This window comes from Leptonotus elevatus, chromosome 1, assembly GCF_054856555.1.
Source record: "Leptonotus elevatus isolate MCC_2025b chromosome 1, RoL_Lele_1.0, whole genome shotgun sequence".
NCBI lineage: Eukaryota > Metazoa > Chordata > Actinopteri > Syngnathiformes > Syngnathidae > Leptonotus > Leptonotus elevatus.
In genome coordinates this window covers 37,903,337-37,924,304 of record NC_141239.1, presented here as the reverse complement: position 1 = coordinate 37,924,304, position 20,968 = coordinate 37,903,337, and the positions used below count along the sequence as shown (strand labels likewise).

At 41.4% G+C, this 20,968-nt stretch overlaps 3 protein-coding genes and 3 non-coding genes across 8 annotated transcripts; 1 reads left to right on the top strand and 5 right to left on the bottom strand.

The window, feature by feature from the left end:
- Window positions 1-288: 288 nt before the first annotated feature.
- On the top strand, window positions 289-6,047 carry LOC147181968 (lactosylceramide 1,3-N-acetyl-beta-D-glucosaminyltransferase A-like). 3 transcript variants are annotated; one of them, XM_086058283.1, is made up of 3 exons: window positions 289-629; window positions 725-885; window positions 3,507-6,047. In XM_086058283.1, exon 3 carries the CDS (start codon window positions 3,637-3,639, stop codon window positions 4,765-4,767), a length of 1,131 nt encoding a protein of 376 aa, XP_085914409.1. In that variant the 5' UTR covers window positions 289-629; window positions 725-885; window positions 3,507-3,636; the 3' UTR covers window positions 4,768-6,047. The 3 variants fall into 3 exon arrangements, with proteins under 3 accessions (XP_085914409.1, XP_085914393.1, XP_085914401.1); XM_086058267.1 differs by having other exon boundaries at window positions 3,504-6,047; XM_086058275.1 differs by having other exon boundaries at window positions 3,429-6,047.
- Window positions 6,048-9,624: 3,577 nt separating this feature from the next.
- eif4a2 (eukaryotic translation initiation factor 4A2) lies at window positions 9,625-16,501 on the bottom strand. Its single transcript, XM_086097577.1, has 11 exons — window positions 16,379-16,501; window positions 14,594-14,639; window positions 14,384-14,516; window positions 13,578-13,717; window positions 13,009-13,177; window positions 12,816-12,925; window positions 12,547-12,690; window positions 12,093-12,230; window positions 11,071-11,160; window positions 10,472-10,551; window positions 9,625-10,384 (listed from the first exon to the last, which is right to left on the bottom strand). The coding sequence occupies exons 1-11, from the start codon at window positions 16,405-16,407 to the stop codon at window positions 10,240-10,242; spliced, it is 1,224 nt and encodes a 407-aa protein (XP_085953703.1). The 5' UTR covers window positions 16,408-16,501; the 3' UTR covers window positions 9,625-10,239.
- LOC147181967 (small nucleolar RNA SNORA81) lies at window positions 12,325-12,510 on the bottom strand. Its single transcript, XR_015093550.1, has one exon. It is a non-coding gene; the product is annotated as a small nucleolar RNA SNORA81 (small nucleolar RNA).
- On the bottom strand, window positions 13,264-13,335 carry LOC147181966 (small nucleolar RNA SNORD2). Its single transcript, XR_015093570.1, has one exon. It is a non-coding gene; the product is annotated as a small nucleolar RNA SNORD2 (small nucleolar RNA).
- LOC147181965 (small nucleolar RNA SNORD2) lies at window positions 14,270-14,341 on the bottom strand. Its single transcript, XR_015093571.1, has one exon. It is a non-coding gene; the product is annotated as a small nucleolar RNA SNORD2 (small nucleolar RNA).
- Window positions 16,502-19,779: 3,278 nt separating the features above from the next.
- setd9 (SET domain containing 9) lies at window positions 19,780-20,726 on the bottom strand. The gene has a single exon (XM_086081497.1). It carries the CDS (start codon window positions 20,678-20,680, stop codon window positions 19,856-19,858), a length of 825 nt encoding a protein of 274 aa, XP_085937623.1. The 5' UTR covers window positions 20,681-20,726; the 3' UTR covers window positions 19,780-19,855.
- Window positions 20,727-20,968: the final 242 nt, after the last annotated feature.

Sequence of the window (20,968 nt, the reverse complement as noted above, 5' to 3'; positions counted from 1 at the left end):
CAACAAAAATTAACCAGGGTACAAATATTTATAAAGGAATGAAGTCCTATTTTTTGACAGTACAAAATCATCAGATGTGTCACAGGAAATTATCCAATTTCACGTAATTGGTCAGAATGTTTTACAGAAGCCCAAAATAATGTTTTCAAGAATTGAGGCCTCTTTTTCTGTTAGGCTTATTGTGGTGTTTAGGACCCAATTGCAGGGAAGCAGATGTTTTTTGCAAAATAATAATTTTTATCACAAAATAAAAAAAAAACTGTTTTGGCTTTTGTTTCTTGTATTTGTACATTATTCTCATTATGTTACAACTTTATTTCTAAAAAAAGCAAACAATTAAATTGCTATGTCATTTAGGTCGATGTCATTTGGTCATAAAGGCTTTGAAAAATGTCTCCTGTGTGAGGACTCATTAAAGTGAAAAGCTCCACCCCCATCCACACCCATATGGGGAAGCGAAAGTTGAGAGTGAGAGAGGCCGGCAAGATTTAGGCCGCTCACTCAACACACCCCAGACAGACAGAGAGCAAGTCAGATGACATGAAGCAAAACTGATGAGCAACTTTGAATTCGATGTTAAAAGAGTAGACTTGGTAGGAAAAGGGGGACGCTTTAAAGCCAGTCTTTGGGTGAGTGCTGAGCGATGGTGTGCCTTCTATTTATACAAATGGTGACTTTGGAAGTATGCGATTAGTGCGGTGCACATTCCTTGCGCTTGTTTTAGATGCAGCGTAAACACTTGGAAGGTTGTTCTCCAGTAGAGAAGCTGTCATTCCAACATGCAGTTGTAATAGTTGGTCCTGGCGACACCCTGAGTCAACAGTCGAGCCGGCCTGAAAGCAGAAGTCTGTTTGCTGGATTGGTCAACGGGGCTGCCAGGATGAGGTAAGAGCAATTATTTTCTCCTCTAGCATATTGTCATCCTTATGTGCGCAAGGTTGTTGACGGATGTCTTCATGGTTATTATTAGGAAGTGGATATTGGTACAGTGCAAACAAGGTTGATGTGCTGGTTGGTTGGGTGTCTCATTACCATCACTGTGAGCTAGTGACCCCATTAGGCACCACGCGTCCACTGGTGATGTTTAAAAAGCTCTCAGGGTGCGATGGGAGTCCCAGGCCGCTCAGGCAACTTCATGATGTGCCCCCTCACATGTTGGAGTGCAGGAAGCAGGCTATTCTCACCCGTCGCATTGTTCTGATGCCGCCCATTGTGTCCCCATGCGCTTTTCCACGGCTCTCAGCGCTTTCACGGGCTCGTCTGCTCAGCACTCACCCCACCGGCCTCCCTTGTATGGCAACATTTGCTGTGTTGGCTTTTTGCATTCACATGAGCAATGTCTCCCCCCCAAAAAAACCTTCAGTCAAACTCTTCCTGCCGCTATCACCTCCCAGTCTTTTTTTGGGGGGGGGGGGGGTTATTGTTTCACGCAAGCGTGCTTTTACTTATCTGGAGATGTGAGGCCCGCAGCACGAGATGTGGCAGAATATGACTAATCCGGAAAACTATGATTGGGTTAGTCAGCGATACACAAAAAAATAGTTATTGTAATAGTCATGATCTGATTTAGTGATTTATTTTTTGTTTTTTTGTTTTTCCCTGCTGATCAACCCCACAAATCCCGACAGGTGCATACGAAACTACAAATAAACATTGTAGAATACAACGGGGTAGATGCCACGAACTTCCGACGTTTCACACCTCAGCGTCGTTTCCAGCCACTGATGGCCGCGTTCCAACACTCGCACCGCCTCCCCAAGCCCACGCTCCCGCCCATCAGGAGGAGCGCAGTGCCTCTCAGCTCTCCGAAATGCTTCGGACAGCTGAGACAGACACACTACACACTCGCACCCGTCGACGGGAACGCGCAACCGAGGGGCACAAAGGCAGAAGCGCACGACTGGGGCGCGGCCCACACGTCGCAAACAGGAAACGGAAACAAAGCTGAAGTGTGAAAACCAGGAAGTCGGAAGTCCCGCCTCCTCCGTGGCATATACCCCATTATGTATTTATACGTTATATATTGTTGTGATGCCAATTACCTGTGATTGAAATCATAGAACGCAGCAAAACTATATTGGCCGATGGTCAGCCACTCCTTCAACACCAGTTTCAGAACGCAGCACAACAGTTCGCTTGGTATTCTTAAATCACCAAGTTGACTTGGCTGAAACCTGCCTTGGTGCACGATTCATAAGAGACGACTTAACCAACACGTGGACTGTCACTACATGATTTGACAATTCATGCCTATTTACATTACATTTTAAAATCTATATTTTCAAGACTGTGTACTATTGATTATGCTTTTGAAACAACCCGCCAGAATGCTATGATGAAGCGTGCAGAGGCCACCTCATAAAACGGATATCATGGAGTGAGCTCCCAAGATTATGAAACTCGGATTCAAGGATTAAATTATTTTGATCAAATCCGGAAAGAGAATGATAAAATGATTTTAAAAAAGAAGGTTGCAACACGAAGTTAAGCGAAATCAACAACTACAACTAATATCGGATGATATTCGATATTGTTGATTTCATCCGTCACGACAAAACCCTCAAACATGTGAGCCTTGTTAACTTGACAGCTTGCCTCACAGATAGCTGGTCAAATATTAACTAAGTTTTATGATGTGTATAACTGAGCTAGTTTGGAACCCAATCAAAGACTTTGTGATAGTAAATGTACAAGATCCAAGTAGAAAGTACCTAATCGGTGAATATACAGTACATGTATGTCCCCGCCCCCAAACATACTTGGACCGATAGAAAATTAGCTTGGCTCCCAAAAAACAACAACTTCAATTTCATCTGAAATTCTGTTCACTCAAAATGCTGAGTGAAAAGCAGTTGTCACTGTGCCTGGTGACAAACAATTCATCTTCTGCAGGGGCGTAGCCAGAATTTTTTTATTGGAGTGGCCAGGGTGAATGCATTGGAGCTGTTACAATTGTCAATGAGTTGCTCAGTTACAAAAGAGCTTTCTGACACTTGCCGGCAATAAGGCAAATGCCAGTTACTGACAAAACACTGAACATTAAACATTCAAATAAATAACAAAAACAATTATGCCTTTTCATAGACTAACATAGCACTAACATATGCCGACATTCATGCAACATGACAACTGTGTCCCAAAACACACCCGCAGATGCGACACAGTTGGTTGTGGATTTAAAAAGTAAATAATAATAAATAATGGGGGTGCGGGGTGTAGTGGCCACCCCTGGCCACCACGTGCCTCCGCCATTGATCCATACAACAACCATCCAGCACTTATCCTGCTGCTGAAGTTTCTCAGCTGACTGAAGTGGCGTTACAAACCACAATATTTACGTTTTCACAGAGCCATGAAATATCCAACAGAACTCTGTTTGTGTTTGTCCGCGGTCTTGTCACCACAATAAATATGCTCTCCTTCCTCAGATGAAGATGAATGTCTGGCTGCTAAGTGGCTTGGAGGGCATAACTAATTCTTCTGTGATGGATGATGTTTCCCAGCAGACCCAGCGTATACCATCATCAGGGCCTCCAATGGAAGACCCGCTAAGTGCTTCGCCGAGGCGCCACGGCAACACGTCTCCGAGCCTTCGTATCCCACCTTGCCGCTTCGCTAACCCAACCAAGTGACAAGATGCTTTGGAGATCGCGCCGGTTATGTAAAACGCAGTGTGTCCGGCTGATAGCCACCTGTCTGGTGCTGTCGGTGGTCATGGTTTGGTGGGACAACAGCATGGTGAACCACTTCAAGTCCTACTCGTACCGCCTGCTGGTGAACCGCTTCAGCTACATCAACCAGAGCCTCACCATTACGCGGGAGCAGGCCAGGAGCTTCAACAACTTCCGCAACCTGCTGGATCACCCGGACAAATGTGCCGGCCGGGACGTCCTCCTCCTGCTCTTTGTCAAAACGTCTCCGGTGAACACAGCCAGGCGCGAGGCCATTAGATCCACCTGGGGTAACGAGACCTTCATCATGGACTCGCTGGGAGTGACGGTTAAGGTGGTGTTCGCCTTAGGAGCGCCCCAGGGTTTTAATGGTACGGACGCAATTATTCAAAGGCAGCTCATCCTGGAAGACCGTCGCCATGGCGATTTGATCCAGCAGGACTTTTTGGATTCGTTCCACAACTTAACCCTGAAGCTGATCATGCAGTTCCATTGGATGCACAGATGCTGCGCCCACGCGCGCTTCCTCATGACGGCCGACGACGACGTCTTTGTTCACATTCCCAACTTGGTGGCGTACCTGCAGGACGTCAGAGACCGGGGCGTCACTGACTTGTGGGTGGGCCGGGTCCACAGGGGTGCACCGCCAAACCGTAGTAAGGACAGTAAGTACTATGTACCTCTCGAGATGTACCAGTGGATATCGTACCCGGACTACACGCCCGGGGCGGGCTACGTAGTGTCCGGCGACGTGGCGAACAAGATCTACCACGCCACTCTGACATTGAATGCCTCGCTTTACATAGATGATGTGTTCATGGGCATCTGCGCCAAGGCGGTTGGCGTGTCGCCGCAGGAGCATTTGTATTTCTCAGGAGAGGGTAAGGCACCTGACCACCTATGTATCTATAACGAGATGATTACCTCCCACGGCCACGTGGAGGACCTCCAAGGCCTGTGGAAGGCGGCCACACACCCACAGGTGAAAGAGAGGACGTCTGGACTCTTAGGCAAGCTGTACTGCACAGCCGTGAAGATCTCTCTGCTTTGTCGTTACCATCTCAACGGCTATCCTTGCATAGCCGCTTTTTATTGAGATAGTACGAGGATCATTTAAGAATAATACAGTGCTACCTTGACTTACAAGTGACGGGACTAAGGAGCTTTTTGTGATATGAGCCATTGCGCGGCCAATTTTTTGCTTTGACTTGTGAGCAAAAATTTAAGATACGAGCGCTAGATGATGGCCGCAAGCTCAACACAGTTTGGAAGATTATGAAACAAATTCTTGAAAAAAGAGGCTTCAAGCTGTCTAATGTCACTGCCAGTTGAAGTGAGAATCACATTTTGTGTTACCAAAATAAACAACATAGGCGTATATTCTTTCTCTGTGAAAAATGTGACTGCAACTTCCTCAGTCACTTAAGCCTGGCTCACACGGCAGGAGAATTTGCCGGATTTTAGCCACAAATTTCCCCTCCCGACAATCGTAAGGACGCGCCGACATCCAAACGATAATCTTAACATAATCATGGCTCAGCCCGATATCAGCCGCTCGGAAGGACATTTGGGCCACTCCGACCTGAAATCGGGAATATATCCTGTTGGGATTGTTTTCCCTAACATATGCCGACATATGCCCCGAAGACAAACCACCGTGCAGCCGGTTGACGGTGACTTTCAGCCAATCAGAAAGTGAGGCGGCAAAAGAAGACGTGACACAGCAGAAAGACCGTGCTTGCACTATTTACACTCTTCAAACAATGCTTTTTCTTTTTATGCCGCTTTTTTATGGCTAAAAACAAACCAGGAAGTACCTTGACTGGTTCTCCATGTTTGTTTACTCGGAAGTCACATTTAATCTTAATAAGTTTTGCGAGACTAATCAGGAAACATTCAGACAGAGCTTTTCCCCCCTCAGCGGCCAGGCTAAAAAATGACTCAACACCACCCCTTGTCCCCTACTGTCGCTAGCCCCGCCCCCACGGCCGCTACCTAATGTTACCAACACAGAGACACTGGCTTTCTACACACATATGGAGAGAGATTCATCTATTTATTAACTAACTTCAACTTGCACTGCACTGTATAATAGGACTGGGTTTAAAAAAAATTGATATATCGATATTGAATCGATATTCCTTTTCATATAGATTATATTATTATCAATATCGATTTCATAAAACCATGAATCTATGTTTTTAATACGCCCCTCAACATAAATTAATGTGCTTTCTCGTGTCACGGGAACATTTATTTTACAAAAAAGCCCAGTGTTTTTGCCACTTCATTTACGTTGTGCTGTGTTTGTAATCAATTTCAATTATTATTGTTTTGATCAGGTCATGCTCAATAAAACATACATGATTAATGTAACTGCATTGAATTCAATTTTAAATGTAAATATTCATTTTTTCCCCCCCATGCTGATGCACCAAGTAAGAGCAAGAAGTTTCTACTATTTACAGCATTGGTACTTCTGAGAATGTCTTCCATATAAAATTAGTACTGCATGAAATCCTTAACTGAATCGAAAATCAATGTGAATCGTGAATCGAATCGGGGCCTTCTGAATCGAATTTAATCGATATTGGAAATCTGATTCGAAACCCAGCCCTTTAATTTAATGCCTTTAATGTCTTTTGTCTGTTTGATTGTGGGATTGCGGGTACACAGTGTCATCATGCTGCAACAATTTCCTATGTATTTCTACACAAATTGCTTAATAAGCAATCTTGAATCATGAATGAAATCGGTTCGTGTGTGGTGTGTTAACTGTGCCGTTCAAAACTGTTACTCCTGTCATCTCTCAAGTCGGCCGACGTGTTGCCGCGTGAACCAGGCATTAGTTGTAAAACTCTACTTTGCTTGTGTTTATATGCCTGGAGTATATTGCCCCCTGTTGGCCAAAGCATGTACACCAAAAGCGCACCAGTGACTGACAACAGAATAACAGCATTTCCCTTAATTTCACAGGAGAACGCTGATGAGTGGTTTGAATTTATTTTTTACTGATAATTATGTCTGTTCTGATAACTTGGCACAAGAAAATGTTTTTAAATAGGGAAGCAATCTTTTACACTATCAAAACAATGTGCACCCATAGCTTTGCTAATGTTGTGAACTGATAAAAAAGAAGCTTAAATTCACTAATGATGGTTTGTAAAATTAGACGCTGGTTTTTAGGCTGGCACAAGACAATGCATTGGCCATGAATCACTCCTGTAGCTCCATTAGTGCTGTAACAATAAAGTATTGAAACTGAAAATTGCGACACTCATAGACAGTGGTTTCTAACCAGGGCTACATGAGCACAAGCACATTGCAAAATATGAAATCAAAATAAATAAGCATCCTCAAGATGATGTATTTTTTAATTCATTGTATTATTTGCAGAGGTTGAAAAGGGCAATGGGCCTATTTTAACAAAGTAAGGAGTAGAAAGTGAGATACACGTGTTCAAATGTAAGGGATTAAAGTAAACAATCTTTGGGAAAAAAATATTAAAAGTGTTGTTTTGAAATCACAACAGAAGTGAGAAAAATTGGGCAATTAACCGCATCCGTCTCACTTCAGATGTTTCTAAATCTCTCATCCTACCTGCTAAAAATACTGGGGGAGGTGTTGAACAGACAATCTGAGTACTTAATGACATTTTGATTTTCCTGAATACAGATGCTGTTTCTTGACTTAAGTCAAATAAAATGACTTTTTAAAACTACTGACTGGGTTACACAACAATGCAAAGCCGAAATGACTTGAGTGCTTTGTGATCTGGTTATGAATCCAAAGGATCGACAAACTAATGAGTCCAAAAATATCTGTGTGGCTTAGTGTAAAATTCCACACAGAGAAGGAAAATGTTGAAGGTGACTGATAATGGCAGCAGTTTGTGGACTGAGAAAAAAAATTAAACTGACTTTTCTATTATGTGCATTTTTTTTTTTTAAACAGATTCCTAACAACCTAAATATAATATTGCACATTATCATGACACATTACAGTTAAACAGGTGTGGTTCCATAAAAAATAATTCCGTCTCAAACAAAACTGGCCTTGTCTTTATTAAAAAGCAGATTATCAGGTTTTATTTGATTGTGTAAGTGGTCACTTTGTGTAAGTGGTCACTGTTAGTGTTTACACTACTGAAAACTCCCTAGAGGGTGTCACATTCTATCTATAGATAATTCCACATACATACAACATAAATGATTGTCATTAAAGAGCTCAGTAATATATGGAGCATTATTTTTGCCTTTATTTTTTAAATGTAATTTTTTATTACAGTTATCAATTTATGGGGGCACCATAAATTGATTACCGCAATTACAACGTATGTATTAATTTTTATGCATTTCTCATTTCATTTTTGAATTTACATGGTATATTGACTGGCAGACAGTGGCACAAGGCACCAAAAGGGTGGCACAAATACCATTGTAAAGGGATCTCTGCTCTCCACTCCAGCATGAGGGGGAGTCTGACCACAACTGCAGACACCTTCTTGAGACCACAACAGGTCGCTGGCCTAATAGCAGGCAGCTAAGAAAAAAGGCCTGACGTTGGGTCTAGGATACCGAGAAGGCGCTGCAGGAGTTGTTCAGGGAGGTATTTTAATTATTCATATTATGTATTGTTATGTACCCCCCCCCCCTTCAGCATAATATATATATATGATTATTATATTTCTAGAATTGTTCCAATTGTCATTTCCGAAATGACGTCACAAGTCAAAGTGGCGGTCTTATGCTGCATTCAGAGGAGGGTTTGAAGGTTGATTTATTTTGATTTGAAAATGTGATAACATGTTTGACCTACTATAACAATATGCCTGGTTTGTATGCTACTCAAAGGCAAAAGCAATACAACACGCCATGAGAATGAAGCATTGCGCTGTGGAAATAGTAGAAATACCCGGTTGTTAGGAATTGTCAATACTGCACACAAATTTTTTAAAGAAAAACTCAAGTAATTAAACAAGGTGGGTCAGATAAACCTATGAGCGTGTTTTGTGTTTATCAAAGAAAGAAACAAGGATGAATGTCTAATTGTAAATAAAATTAAAATGCATCAGCCTAATTTGAACTTAATTTCCAAATGGTCTAGCAGCCCGTCAGTTTTCAGAACTAAATGTAGTCCGTGAGCTCAACATTTGCTGCCATATACGTGATTTGTTTTATCTGATGACTATTGCTTAACAAACCTGGCAAGTTTACTGAATATTTGATTTTAAGGAAACTTAAAAGTCAGTCTATTACTAGCTACATAAAGCACAATTAACCCATTATATTAACCAGGAAACATGCTACCACATAACTTAAGAGTTGAGAAATTAAGTTGGCATAGCATGCTAACTTAACAGGTAGGTATGATAATTTCGTCACCTTAACTGTACACACACAAAATGGCGGCATTAACTTACTGCTCATTGGCATACTCCGGGGAAAGATGAACTTTCATTACGTCGCTAGTATACCGCTAGCTCCGTTATTTAAATAACCATCTTTTACTGTACTCAAAGATCTTTATCACGCCTTTTCCCGCTCGCACTACCGTGACGTCATTCAAACTACGATGGACCCACGATAGTAGCACTTGAAACAATTGCCTGCCGAAATCACCTGTTACCCTGTAGTATTGTTAATGTGCAACCTATAAGGTTGTATGTACGTCTCAGATTTCCCAATTTCCATAAAATTTGACTTAATAAAAGTGTGGCTACTGGCTAGTATCTTTCTGTTCATTATTTTTTCCTGCCCCTGCAAAGTAGAGTACAGACAGTTCGTACATTTATCTTCCTTACAATAGTTATGCAGAATATCTGGGACAAGAAAATGTAATATCAGTTATCACTTTGGAACAAATTATTCTTTGCATCTCATTACTGGAAAAGTCGTCACAAACACATCATTGGTGGCTAGTGAGTTATAATTTCAAGTACAACACGGTAGCATTGACAGCAAATCATTTATTAAGACATTCTTACAATTTGAGAGATGTGAAAAGTAGTGCACGTTTGTAAATGGTTATATACTCTATTGTGAGTAAAACACCAGCAAACTATGGCCACACTGAGAAATCATGATAGCAAGTTGGATGAAAATATGATACATATAAATAAACATTCACAAAAAAAAAAAATCTACATTTATATATATATATAAATAAAATACTGTGACAAGTGCCTCTAGTAAGCCGGCCCACAACACATTGCACATGTTAGCATAACAGAATTTGCAGACTTTATACAGCACTTATACCTTTTAGTCCACAAGTAGGTTACTAAATGGTGGAGCACATCAAATATATGCATTATAATAGAACATGGAAAGAAATGCCTGAAAAGGACCACGGTAACAGACCCCATGGCTTTGTAGCTCCAACCAGCCAAAACCATGGAGGTTCGAAGTCTACAACTGTCCAAGAGGGACTACCATAAAAATAACCTCGCAAAAATATTCAGATCCAAGGTTTGGCATCAATGCATTTTTTCCTCCCGTGGAATAATAAGCACAATGCAAGTGTACAGTCAACTATAACTGCGTTCTATAAAGGAAAACCCAAAGGCTCAAATGAGGTCTGCCACGTTCATGGGCATCTCCTCCACCGTGGTATTGTAAAACGTCTCAATGTCACGCAGAATTCGCTTGTCCTCTTCTGTGACAAAGTTAATGGCAACTCCCTTTCTGCCAAAGCGCCCACCACGGCCAATTCTGAAGGAGTAAGGAGGGGGGTGTGGATATATTGAGTCAGGCTTCACATCAGGAGACTGTTCAACTCTTACCCCCAATTCAACTTACCTGTGAATGTAGTTCTCTCTGTTTGTAGGAAGGTCATAATTGATAACCAGGGACACTTGTTGCACATCGATTCCCCGAGCCTGGGAGAGCAATTGGCAAATCAGTCTTCCTTTTTTTGTATTTTTTTTCATATCATGACATTTGATGGTTACTTGATATATTTTAATGTCACTCGTGTAAAAGTAACAGATTCCTACGTTAGAGGAAGCCATTGTGGAGCACGAGCGCTGATCTCCCAAAAGTTTACACTGCCTAGTCATTGAAGGACATTCACAGGATTTTTGGAAACTTTTGGAGTTTGTATAATTCTAAATAATAACCACTATTTAAAAAGGAAGCCCAACCACATGTGTATTTTCAATAATGCAGTAGACTTAAAATTGTTCCAAAAATGTACTACTATTACTTTTACTTCCTATGACCAGTGGGCATCCTGACAGGCAAAACAACTACATGCTCTTCCACTAGATGGCAGAAGGCACAATTGGCCTGTGTAGCCAACTGTTGCTATTGCTACAAAATAACCATAACTTTCTCTAGAGTAAAATGGGCCATGTCTGAATAAAAGTTATCAAGCCATTGCTCCATTTGATACTAACCAGTAGATCAGTAGTGATCAACACTCTGCTTGAGCCAGACCTAAACTCCCTCATAATGACATCACGCTCCTTCTGGTCCATATCACCATGCTGTAGAGATAAATCCTGTTCAGTTAATGTGGCTACAAAAATTGTTTTTTAGAAAAAAATTAATGCATGAAGAAAATTTAAAACGCGCTTTTATTTTTTTTTATCATTCATATTTAACTCATTTGCTCCCAAAAACAAATAAATATATTCTATTTAAAATGTTTTAAGTGACCTAAAGACATATTTATGGTTTTTTTTTGTTATGCTAGAGCATACAGAAGGCTTTGATGCAGCCTTTCAACTGCAAAGAAAGGTTGAAGAAATGGTAGTTATTACACAAACGGCCAGTTAAGCCCAAAAAGGTACTTGTGTCCTGCAGTTGGTGCGCTTTGGCATTAATTTGTATTCACACTTGAAGCGAACCGCACCAAGACCGTTTGCAAGTAGATCAAGCTCGAGACCACCTCAAAAGGGGGGGGTCTCGGGTCAGGGTGTTTGATCCACACCAGTATCTGTGTGTATTCACACCTGCATAAAAGGTCCGGACCGGCGTGGGAAGCAAACTGATCAATTCCACGCAGACCAAACAGTACAGGTCTAGTTATATTTATTCATTATTTTTATTTATATCATGAAACCAATTTTAGAAAATGATTATTAAGCTCTTATTCATAATTATAATGAACAAACATTCAATGTAAAATTTATATGAACAAATATTCATTAGAAAAAAGGAGGGGAAAGTTTGGCTCTAACACCACCACAATTGAAATGAAAATGTGTTTTACTTGAGGTATTAACATAAATCATTACTACAGTTTGCATTCATGTTCATATCAAATTCATTGTGATGGTGTTTAGCGCCACAGAGACAAGAATTGTGTCAGTGTTCCTATATTTATGCACCCGATTCTAAATGCTGTCAGCTGGGTTAAAGAACGTAATGGGCTGTACTTTGCCCACCCATGTAATAAAGAGCCATTAAATCATACCAGAGCAGAAACTGTGAAGTCTCTTCCGTGCATCTTCTCGGTCAGCCAGTCCACTTTTCTTCTAGTGTTGAGGAAGATCACAGCCTGTGTGATGGTCAGAGTCTCGTAGAGGTCACACAGGGTGTCCAGCTTCCACTCCTGAGCCAGACCAAAAAAAACCAAAAAACATCACACACAAAAATAGTGGCATCCAGGCACTTAAACAAATTAAATCCCGTCATTGATGGAAAAGCCATGTAGCACAGCATCTCGAGACAATGGACAGTGGACATTAAGAAAGAGGTCCCTCCACGCCTCATTTCCGAAGCCGTGGCTTTAATCTCCTTCCCCGGTGTACCCGTGCTTACACACCCGCATCGGCTGAGCCTTGGGAGGCTCGGCTTCTGCAGTTTGAGCAGGGTGCTTTTAGAGAGAAGGCGCGTTTCAAAACTAATACCACTCTGAACAGACCTACCTCCCGCTCCACGTTTATGTAGAACTGCTTAATACCCTCAAGGGTAAGCTCCTCCTTCTTCACCAAGATGCGTATGGGGTCCCGCATGAACTTCTTCGTCACCTCCAGCACATCTGTCGGCATGGTGGCAGAGAGCAGGACAACCTTGAGAAAACATTGGAAACACCAAGTGCATCTTAGCAAAGCACGCCGGCAATTAAAAGAGAGCACCATCTTCTACAGTGAAACCAAATGAAATTCTAGCAAACATCTTATAAAAGCAGGCTGACCTGAATGTTTGTACTCAGTTTCTGGAAGATCTCATAGATCTGATCTTTGAAACCTCGACTCAACATCTCATCAGCTTCATCCAGAACAAACATCTTGATCCATTTTGAAGCTGTATGGGAATGCAGCTTTGAGTACATTTGCTCACAAGCTTTGATGAATTTCATCATTAAAATAACAAAGTGCCACACTCACACAGATGTCTCCTGTTGAGCATGTCATACACGCGACCAGGTGTGCCCACAACTATGTGCGGGGACTCAGCCTGAAGCTTCTGGATCTCGCTGCGGAGATTGGTCCCCCCAATACAGGCGTGGCAGGTTGCCCCCATGTAGTCGCCAAGAGCCAGAATGACCTTCTGGATCTAAAATGCAGGGGGAGCAGAAAACAAGCACACCAGCTCAAGTGTCGCACAGACCAACCAACGGCAGCACATTCAGACAAACTGGAGAGTGATCAGTGTGTCATGAGCTCTCAACATGAAGAGTCAGTCCCGAAAGATGCTATGCCATCATATCACCCAGTTATTCACACCAACAAATTCCCAAGATGACAGAGGAAGTCAAGCCAGATCACCTTTTAGACCAGTGCAGTCATGGACTGAGACTACACCAAATCTTAGGGGGATAAATTTCAAATTTGCAGAAATCACACGAGTCTTTAATAAACGGTACCTTTTGGATCTGAATAGTCTCCTCAGTGTGCTGCCTAGGCCTGAGACACTGCTGAGGTATTCATGAGTCATGACCTCAGGAACAGCATACCTGCTGAGCCAGCTCTCTAGTGGGAGCCAACACCAGAGCCTGAGTCTCCTTCTGCTCTATGTCCAGCTGCTGCAAGATAGAGATGGCAAATGTGGCCGTCTTGCCAGTGCCTGACTGGGCTTGGGCAATGACATCATAGCCTGATGGCAAAAGGGCACGGAATTATTTCGGGCAAGATCACAAACGATGCAAGCAGTCATTTGTCACTGTAAGTCGCCAATTCTCCAACCACTGCACCATGATCGTTTTAGTATGGCGTTGCTGTCTGTAGCAACCCAAGTCCAAATTTAAGTCAATTCCCTAGTTTAAAATATGCATGGATAAATAGACCCGCACTAAATTTCTATTGTAGCTATATTTACTTATTTTTGAATGAATACTTTCACAGTATTACTATGCAAAACCAAAGTCTCTTCACTGGCATGCTATCTTTTAAAACAGGCTTGGGGGGCTACTCATGCGCCCATGGAGACCATGCGGATGACCCTTGATTTAAAGGTATGATCAAGGTTAGCATGTTTACAAAGTCAACAACATTATTTTCTTCCTGAAAAATAATTTTTGGAGATGTGATTCCACCATGCAGCGATGTTATAAACTTTTTTGGTTGTTTGGTGGCGTGCCATGAGATTTTTCCAATGTAAAGTATGTACCGTGGCTCAATAAAGGTTGGGAAATGTCGACTACATGTCGAGTGATCAGTGAGAAAAATGTATCCCCATTATTGGGTAAGTCCCGAAAGATGGTAAAGCATCATTTCACTCAAATGCACTACAGTTCATTGTGGTTTTAATACATTACTGCACCTTTAATGCAAGGGATTATAGCCCTCTGTTGAATGGCCGAAGGCTTCTCAAAACCATATGCATAAATTCCTCGGAGAAGCGTCTCCTTCAGGTTCATGTCATCAAAGTTGTCCGTAATGTCATTCCAATTGCTCTGCAAACAAAACACAAATGAGTACCAATGTGTTGGCACCTTGCAGCATTAATTGGTTGCAAAGTGAGAGTGAGTACCTCGATGACACCATCTGGCTCCATTCCTTCTGGCCCCACATGGTCGCTGTTAAGACAAAAATTAATCAAATCAATTTCATTGATATTGCGCTAATTCATAATAGAAGTCACCTCAAGGCACTTAAGCAATCGGCTCACACATCCAGACCCCAAACAAACACCGCATGAGCAAGCATCGGAGGAAAGTGGAAAAACTCCCTCTAAGGAAGAAACAGGTCTGAGACTCAGTTAGGCAGCCATCTGCCTCAACCGGTTGGGTCGATAGAGAATTGTAGTTAAAGGGGTCATGCTTTTTGGCAGCACTTCTGTAAGCAGAGGCGCTTTGGAACCTGAGGTATGTCGGCACATTTATTTGGTAAAACTAGACGCATGCAAGAACAAAGCAAGTCAAAACGCAACTGTGCAATTTAAAAAGGGGCACCCCCAAACATCTCAAATTAATCAGGTTTGACTATTTAAAGCAATAATTTTAGAGATGGACGAGTACCAATAACAGGTATATCGTAATGGGCCTATAAAAGCCTTATTTCAAGGTATCGATACTCGCCACACCCTCTTGTGGCTATTGTACAATGAGGAACTAGAATTTAGAATAGAATGAATATGTACATCTGTTCCATTAAATTAGAATTTAAGAAAATGTTGCATTCAGATATATAGGTCTTTCTTTAAAATTACCTGTCGTTTTTTGAGTGAAAGTTTGGGTGTAAAAACTACTAGTGGTATTGGGTAGTTGTATCAGTGACTAGTTGAGTACAGTTTAGCATCGGTCAGAAAAGTGTTATCAAACTAGGGACACCTTTCATAACAAAGTGGTTAATATTGAAGTTAGCAAAATGGTAAATTAAAATGTTGATTAATATCCTAATATACAATGAAGGTATTGCGGTGATCCCCTTATTAGCTAATCCTCAAGGATGGTTAAGACTATTGCAGAGTACATTTAATTTCAAGTATAATGATCACACATTCAAAACGTTTGATGAAAAACACTATTTATTTATTTTGCAGGGCACAGATGTGGAGGGCCTCGTGACTGGGTTAGCCATGGGTCCCCACATGACTATCTGAGACCCCGCAACCACGTGGTGCGACCACGTGGTGCGGTGAAGACTTCAGTTATGGCTTTGTCGTGTCGGGTGATCATTAACTTGAAACAAAATTCGAGGAGAAACATGATTGTAACCATTTTGTGTGCAACGATAGGTTGACCTTGGCCAAAAATGACTCCCGTTATATTCATGTCACCAATTCAATTTCACAAGCCGGGCCGGGCTCGATTGACTACATTCACAAAAAAGTGCCGCTTATGTAATAAGAGCAGGTTTCGGACCCGGGTTCTTGTTTGGACTTTGGGGTCAAATCGCGCCACAACCTGTATTCGTATTCTTTCTTTGAGGAAAATCTCAACATGGAGCCCATGGTTCGATCACAGAGGTAACATATCGGTCATTTGGGCCTGTACTGTACTACTGTAGTCAGCAGAGAATTGCACTGCAGTCATCTCTAGCGTAGTCCGTCACGTTCACATTTAAACCCAAAGCATCGATTGCATTACGTAGACAACATTTCTAAATAATAGATTATCATCAAATTTCAAAAAGAGTGAAGATGGACTCGCCGTGAACGTATACCAGCAAACCGTGAGCTACCCCATCCCGATAGCCGCGTTGGCCTCGTGGCCTAGGCTGCTATTCAGTTGGACGACAAAATTTAGAGCAAAAAATGACTTAAATACACCTTTAACCCACGCGTTGCAACAATATTCAGTGTGATTTATATTACCTGTTGTAATCAGCAGAATCGTTAGACATGATACGTATCCAAGCTCAGCATGCGACTGGAAAGATCGCTGATGGCGACGTCAACTGCCTTTATGCGGCCGAACTACTTTTGCCGTTTGAACTCAATACTCGCTACCGTCGAGAATATTGTTTATATTGTGTGTATATTTTTTCGCCACATCATATTAAAACAAAGCACCTTTCAGTTAGTTGAAATAGTGTCTAAATCTATACGTAAAAAAACCTAAATCATATATTACTATATTTTTTTAGCGGAAGGATTTTGCAGTAATAAATAGTGCTGCGGCAGCTACAGTGCCCGGGAGAAGACAAACATCTGCCTGTCGAAGTTGTGTAACAGTGTTGTCATTGAGCCAAAGGAGTGGTTTAAGTGCAAATATGTATTGTATTATGGGGAGAAAAAATATCTATTTGTTTTTAAACATTAGGAAGAGGAGCCAGAAGTCTTACATAGAGGTATTAATCATGTAATATAATTATTATTGTAGTTTTCAGTGGCCCATTGTGAGTACCTGAAAACAAGTCATTCTGAAATAGCGTTTATTTAAACCGTGAATTAACAACTAGTTAACATGTTTTTCGTTTGTTTGATTTTTGCGCTCTTATCGTTCAAGTTCTCTTTTGAAGTTATGATACCTAGTGGCCAGTGAATTTACAACATGCTTAAACTGCCATGATATTACAGAGACAATCAATGCAGGGTGCTATTTATAATTATGCTTTCACTGGTGGTAGGTGACATGGGTCACACATTTACCACAGTGGAAAGACATCTTCCACACACGGAGAACTTGACACCACACATACCTGTACATGATGGTACAGATTCGCTTGTGTTTGTAGATATTCTCATTCATCCAAGTCATTCTTTCTCAGGGCATTGAATCGATCGCAACTGGACTACTCTGGTTGTCAAGACATTTCGCCTGTCATCTGAGAATGCATTATAACTTCATGCAAGAAAGCTTGGTTAGGCTTGAACAGCCTGCTTTACTTGGTAGTAACCACCACACCCGTATAATTATTATCACGCTCCCTGATTTATTTAATCCAACGTCTTTCCAAATCTTTACTAAAGATATTACAAGACTACAAAAAAGCAAGCAACCAAGTGTCATGCTTTACCTGACAATTATTATGCTACTATTTATGAATACTTCAGTTTTATACAAGAACTGCACCTACAGGCCAGGTGTGGTGTGTTGTGGGCTTACACAACATTATTCTTCATTCAAGTCGGACAGGCTTGTTTCATATTGTTACTAACTAATGCGATTGTTCTAATCCAAATTGCAAGGTATAAGTGGAGTGCAACTTATTGACATTGTGGAGTTAATCAGAAACAAGTCTGACATGTTACACAGTAGTTTTACTTTACTGCATAGGTGTCAAACTCCGGTCCTCGAAGGCTGCAGTCCTGCAGGTTTGGGAGGTTTCCCTCTTCCAACACAAGCTGATTCCAATCAGCAGGATCGTTATCAGGTTTATGCAGAGCTTGCTGATGAGCTGATCATATATCAACTGTGTTGGAGAACGGAAACATCCAAAACCTGCAGGACTGCGGCCCCCCAGGACCGGACGGTTTGACACCTATGCTTTACTGTATTCCAATAATGTGAATGGAATAGGCTATTTACTGCACTCGTATCTGAAGGCAGTGTTTATTTCCTGCTAAAACTATTTGTCTTGCATTTATTTGCCTATACACATACAAGTAACAATAGTTATTGAACAATATTTGGAGAACAGCCAGATAGTACAGTCTGGTGGACAAAGGAGCACTTTTATTGACAGACTTGATTCATTTTTTAAATCGCTTATCCTTTTTGGGATGAAAGGTGAGCCGGAGGCAATCCCAGCAGACATTGGACGAGGCAAAGGTTATACACCGGACTGATAGTCATTCAATCGGAGTGACAAACTCCTTCACTGCCGAAAGTTCAAGGCTTTAAAACACAGGTCTCAAACTCAGGGCATCGAGGGCCACTGTCCTGCATGTTTTAGAGGTTTCTCCTCCTCCAACACACCTGAATCAAGTGATCAGGATCATTATCAGGTTTCTGCAGAGCTTGCTGAAATGTGTGTGGAACAGGAGTTGAACAAATCGTTAAAAAGAAAGGGCAACGAAAATATTACAAAAACGTGAAAGTGACGCTTGTGAACGAAATAATAATTACCCCGAAATTGAAGATAAACTTCATGATTCAGCAGCAGATATTTAAAAAAAATGAAAGGCTTGAACTGTGAACCTAATTCAAATGGAAATGTTACTATCAGGGCCCTCCAACATCTTCAGGAATGTTGGCTTTATTTGACTTATCATTCACTATGAAATATGTTTTCTCATATGAGGTACTTGTGCCTTGTAAAGGTGCTATGGAAAATCATTAAGATGCAGTTAAAGAAAACCACAGCAACTCAAAAGGAACTCTTCATGACAGGTTAGACCAGATATTGATGACCTGGGAGACTTGTTGATGAGAATAATTGAAAGGCAACAACACTTGGAGGATATCCCGGATGATTATTGTTTTTCTCGAGAAAAAAAATGACATACAGTAAGTTTGAATCAGGTGTCCAAGAAGCCAAAGTGGAGAAAATCGGCATGACAAGAGTGAAAAGACTGATTGGCATGAGAAACTTGCACTAAAGTTCCATGAGATCAAGATGAAAACTCTTCATGCTGAAGGAGATGGAGAATATCATGAAGCATCAGCAAGACAGTGTTTTGTGCAACAAAGCCCTGGTTGACCTTTTGATAAATAAAAACAAAACAACCTAAAGGTATTGATATTAACCATATTCATGTTTACTCATTTCAAAATATGATGCATAGATAACGATGTAGAAAAAACAGGATTAGGGAAAATGAAAAACGGATCACTTGTGAATCCCTCAAATAGTCTTGTTTTTCTATGAGAAGTGCTGCAAAGCTGTTTCTATAAGTGTGTCTGGTTCTGCCATTGGCTACATTATGCCATGGTCATATTTGCGTGATCGTCTATGCAGCCATAAAATTCATTTAGCGGGTTACTTCTGTCTCTGAGAAATCTTCTTTCTGGTCTTGGTGGTGGTCTTTCATCTATTGGTGGGAAAATAAAGCTTTATGAAACACTTGCAGTATTTTGATGCTCCACTAGATGGCGCTCTTGGTTTAAAGATAAAGCCTCATGCAGTAGAAATTGATTACGTTTTGACTGCATCTTTCCACATCAATACTTTCACAACCATGCAAAGTGAAGTGCTCACTCTTTAATCTGAAGTTAAACCTACCTCTGCCAAGATTAATTTAAACTCTAGTCTTTCTTCAAGAAAGGAAATTATTTAATTTAAGAGTAGGACGCAAGCATAGTTGGTTAGTGTAACAATCAAACAAAGAGCTGTGGAGGCACATTTTATTTGTGGTATACTTCTCAGATTGACTGATACTTATTAGGGCCATTTTATATTGAAGCTTCTAGTGCACAATAGTGTAGTAGTTGGAAAATAGCTCCTCTCCTGCTGTAATGTCTCTGAGTGATACAAGGACCACACACCGAAGGGGTCTCTGTGAGTGTGGGCTGTAGTTGACATTGGGAAGATAGCGGCGAAACTCCACAGGAAGGGTGTCGGGAACGTCGTACTCCTGGTAGCACACGTTGGCGGGCCTCTCGTTGGAGCAGTTGTTCACATACTGACCCACTGCCAGCGGATTCTGTGGAATGGCTGTCAACCAGGTGGTATCACTCGTCTCAAAAGGGCCAATTCGGTCTCTGCCACTGCATGACTTGTACACCATCTTGGAGATCCCTTTGTCATTTCCATCAACCAAAACACCATCTATGCATCTAAAGACAAATGGGTTTCTGATGGACTGGAGCAGAATAGGCTCATAAGCTTGGTAGATGGTGCCAGGATACATGGCAACTGTTGCTCCTTTGGGTACCAACCCCCTGGTGATAAACACCCCAGTTCCTGCATATGAAAGTGTGCTCGGCTTCCGGTCGATGCAGAATCCAAGTGATTGAAACATGGCATCATGTAGGCACCGCCCGTTGTCACTTGTTACCTGGCTGTGGAAGTTACCGAGCTCCACACGACGATTCGCACTGTGGAGAACTCGGAAGAGCTGCAGGAGGTTCCGTGACACCTCTTCGTCCGGGACCAACTTGTCCTCACAGCGCCCTTTAACTCGTCGAAGTGTTTTCTCATTTTTAGAAATATGTAGGACAATCCAAGGCAAAAATCGGTGTCGGTATGACTTCCACTTGAGCCGAAATCGCTCCAGTACTTTACTAAACATTCAGAGGGACAAGGAACAAACACAACAATACTTGGATAAATGGTGGGATGATGGTTGCAACTAACATAATCGCTTCCGATATGCGGGCTTCACAATAAACACAAGCATGGTCCTGGCTACAGGAAGTCACTGCTTTTTGGTCGGTACAACATATATATAATACAAATTTACTTTCGCAATTATTTATTTAAATTACTCGTATATAAATAGTCTCAAAATACTTGAAAATAAATTAATAATATTTTAATTTGGAAAACCCAACCGGAACTTTGCTTGTGTCCGTAACAA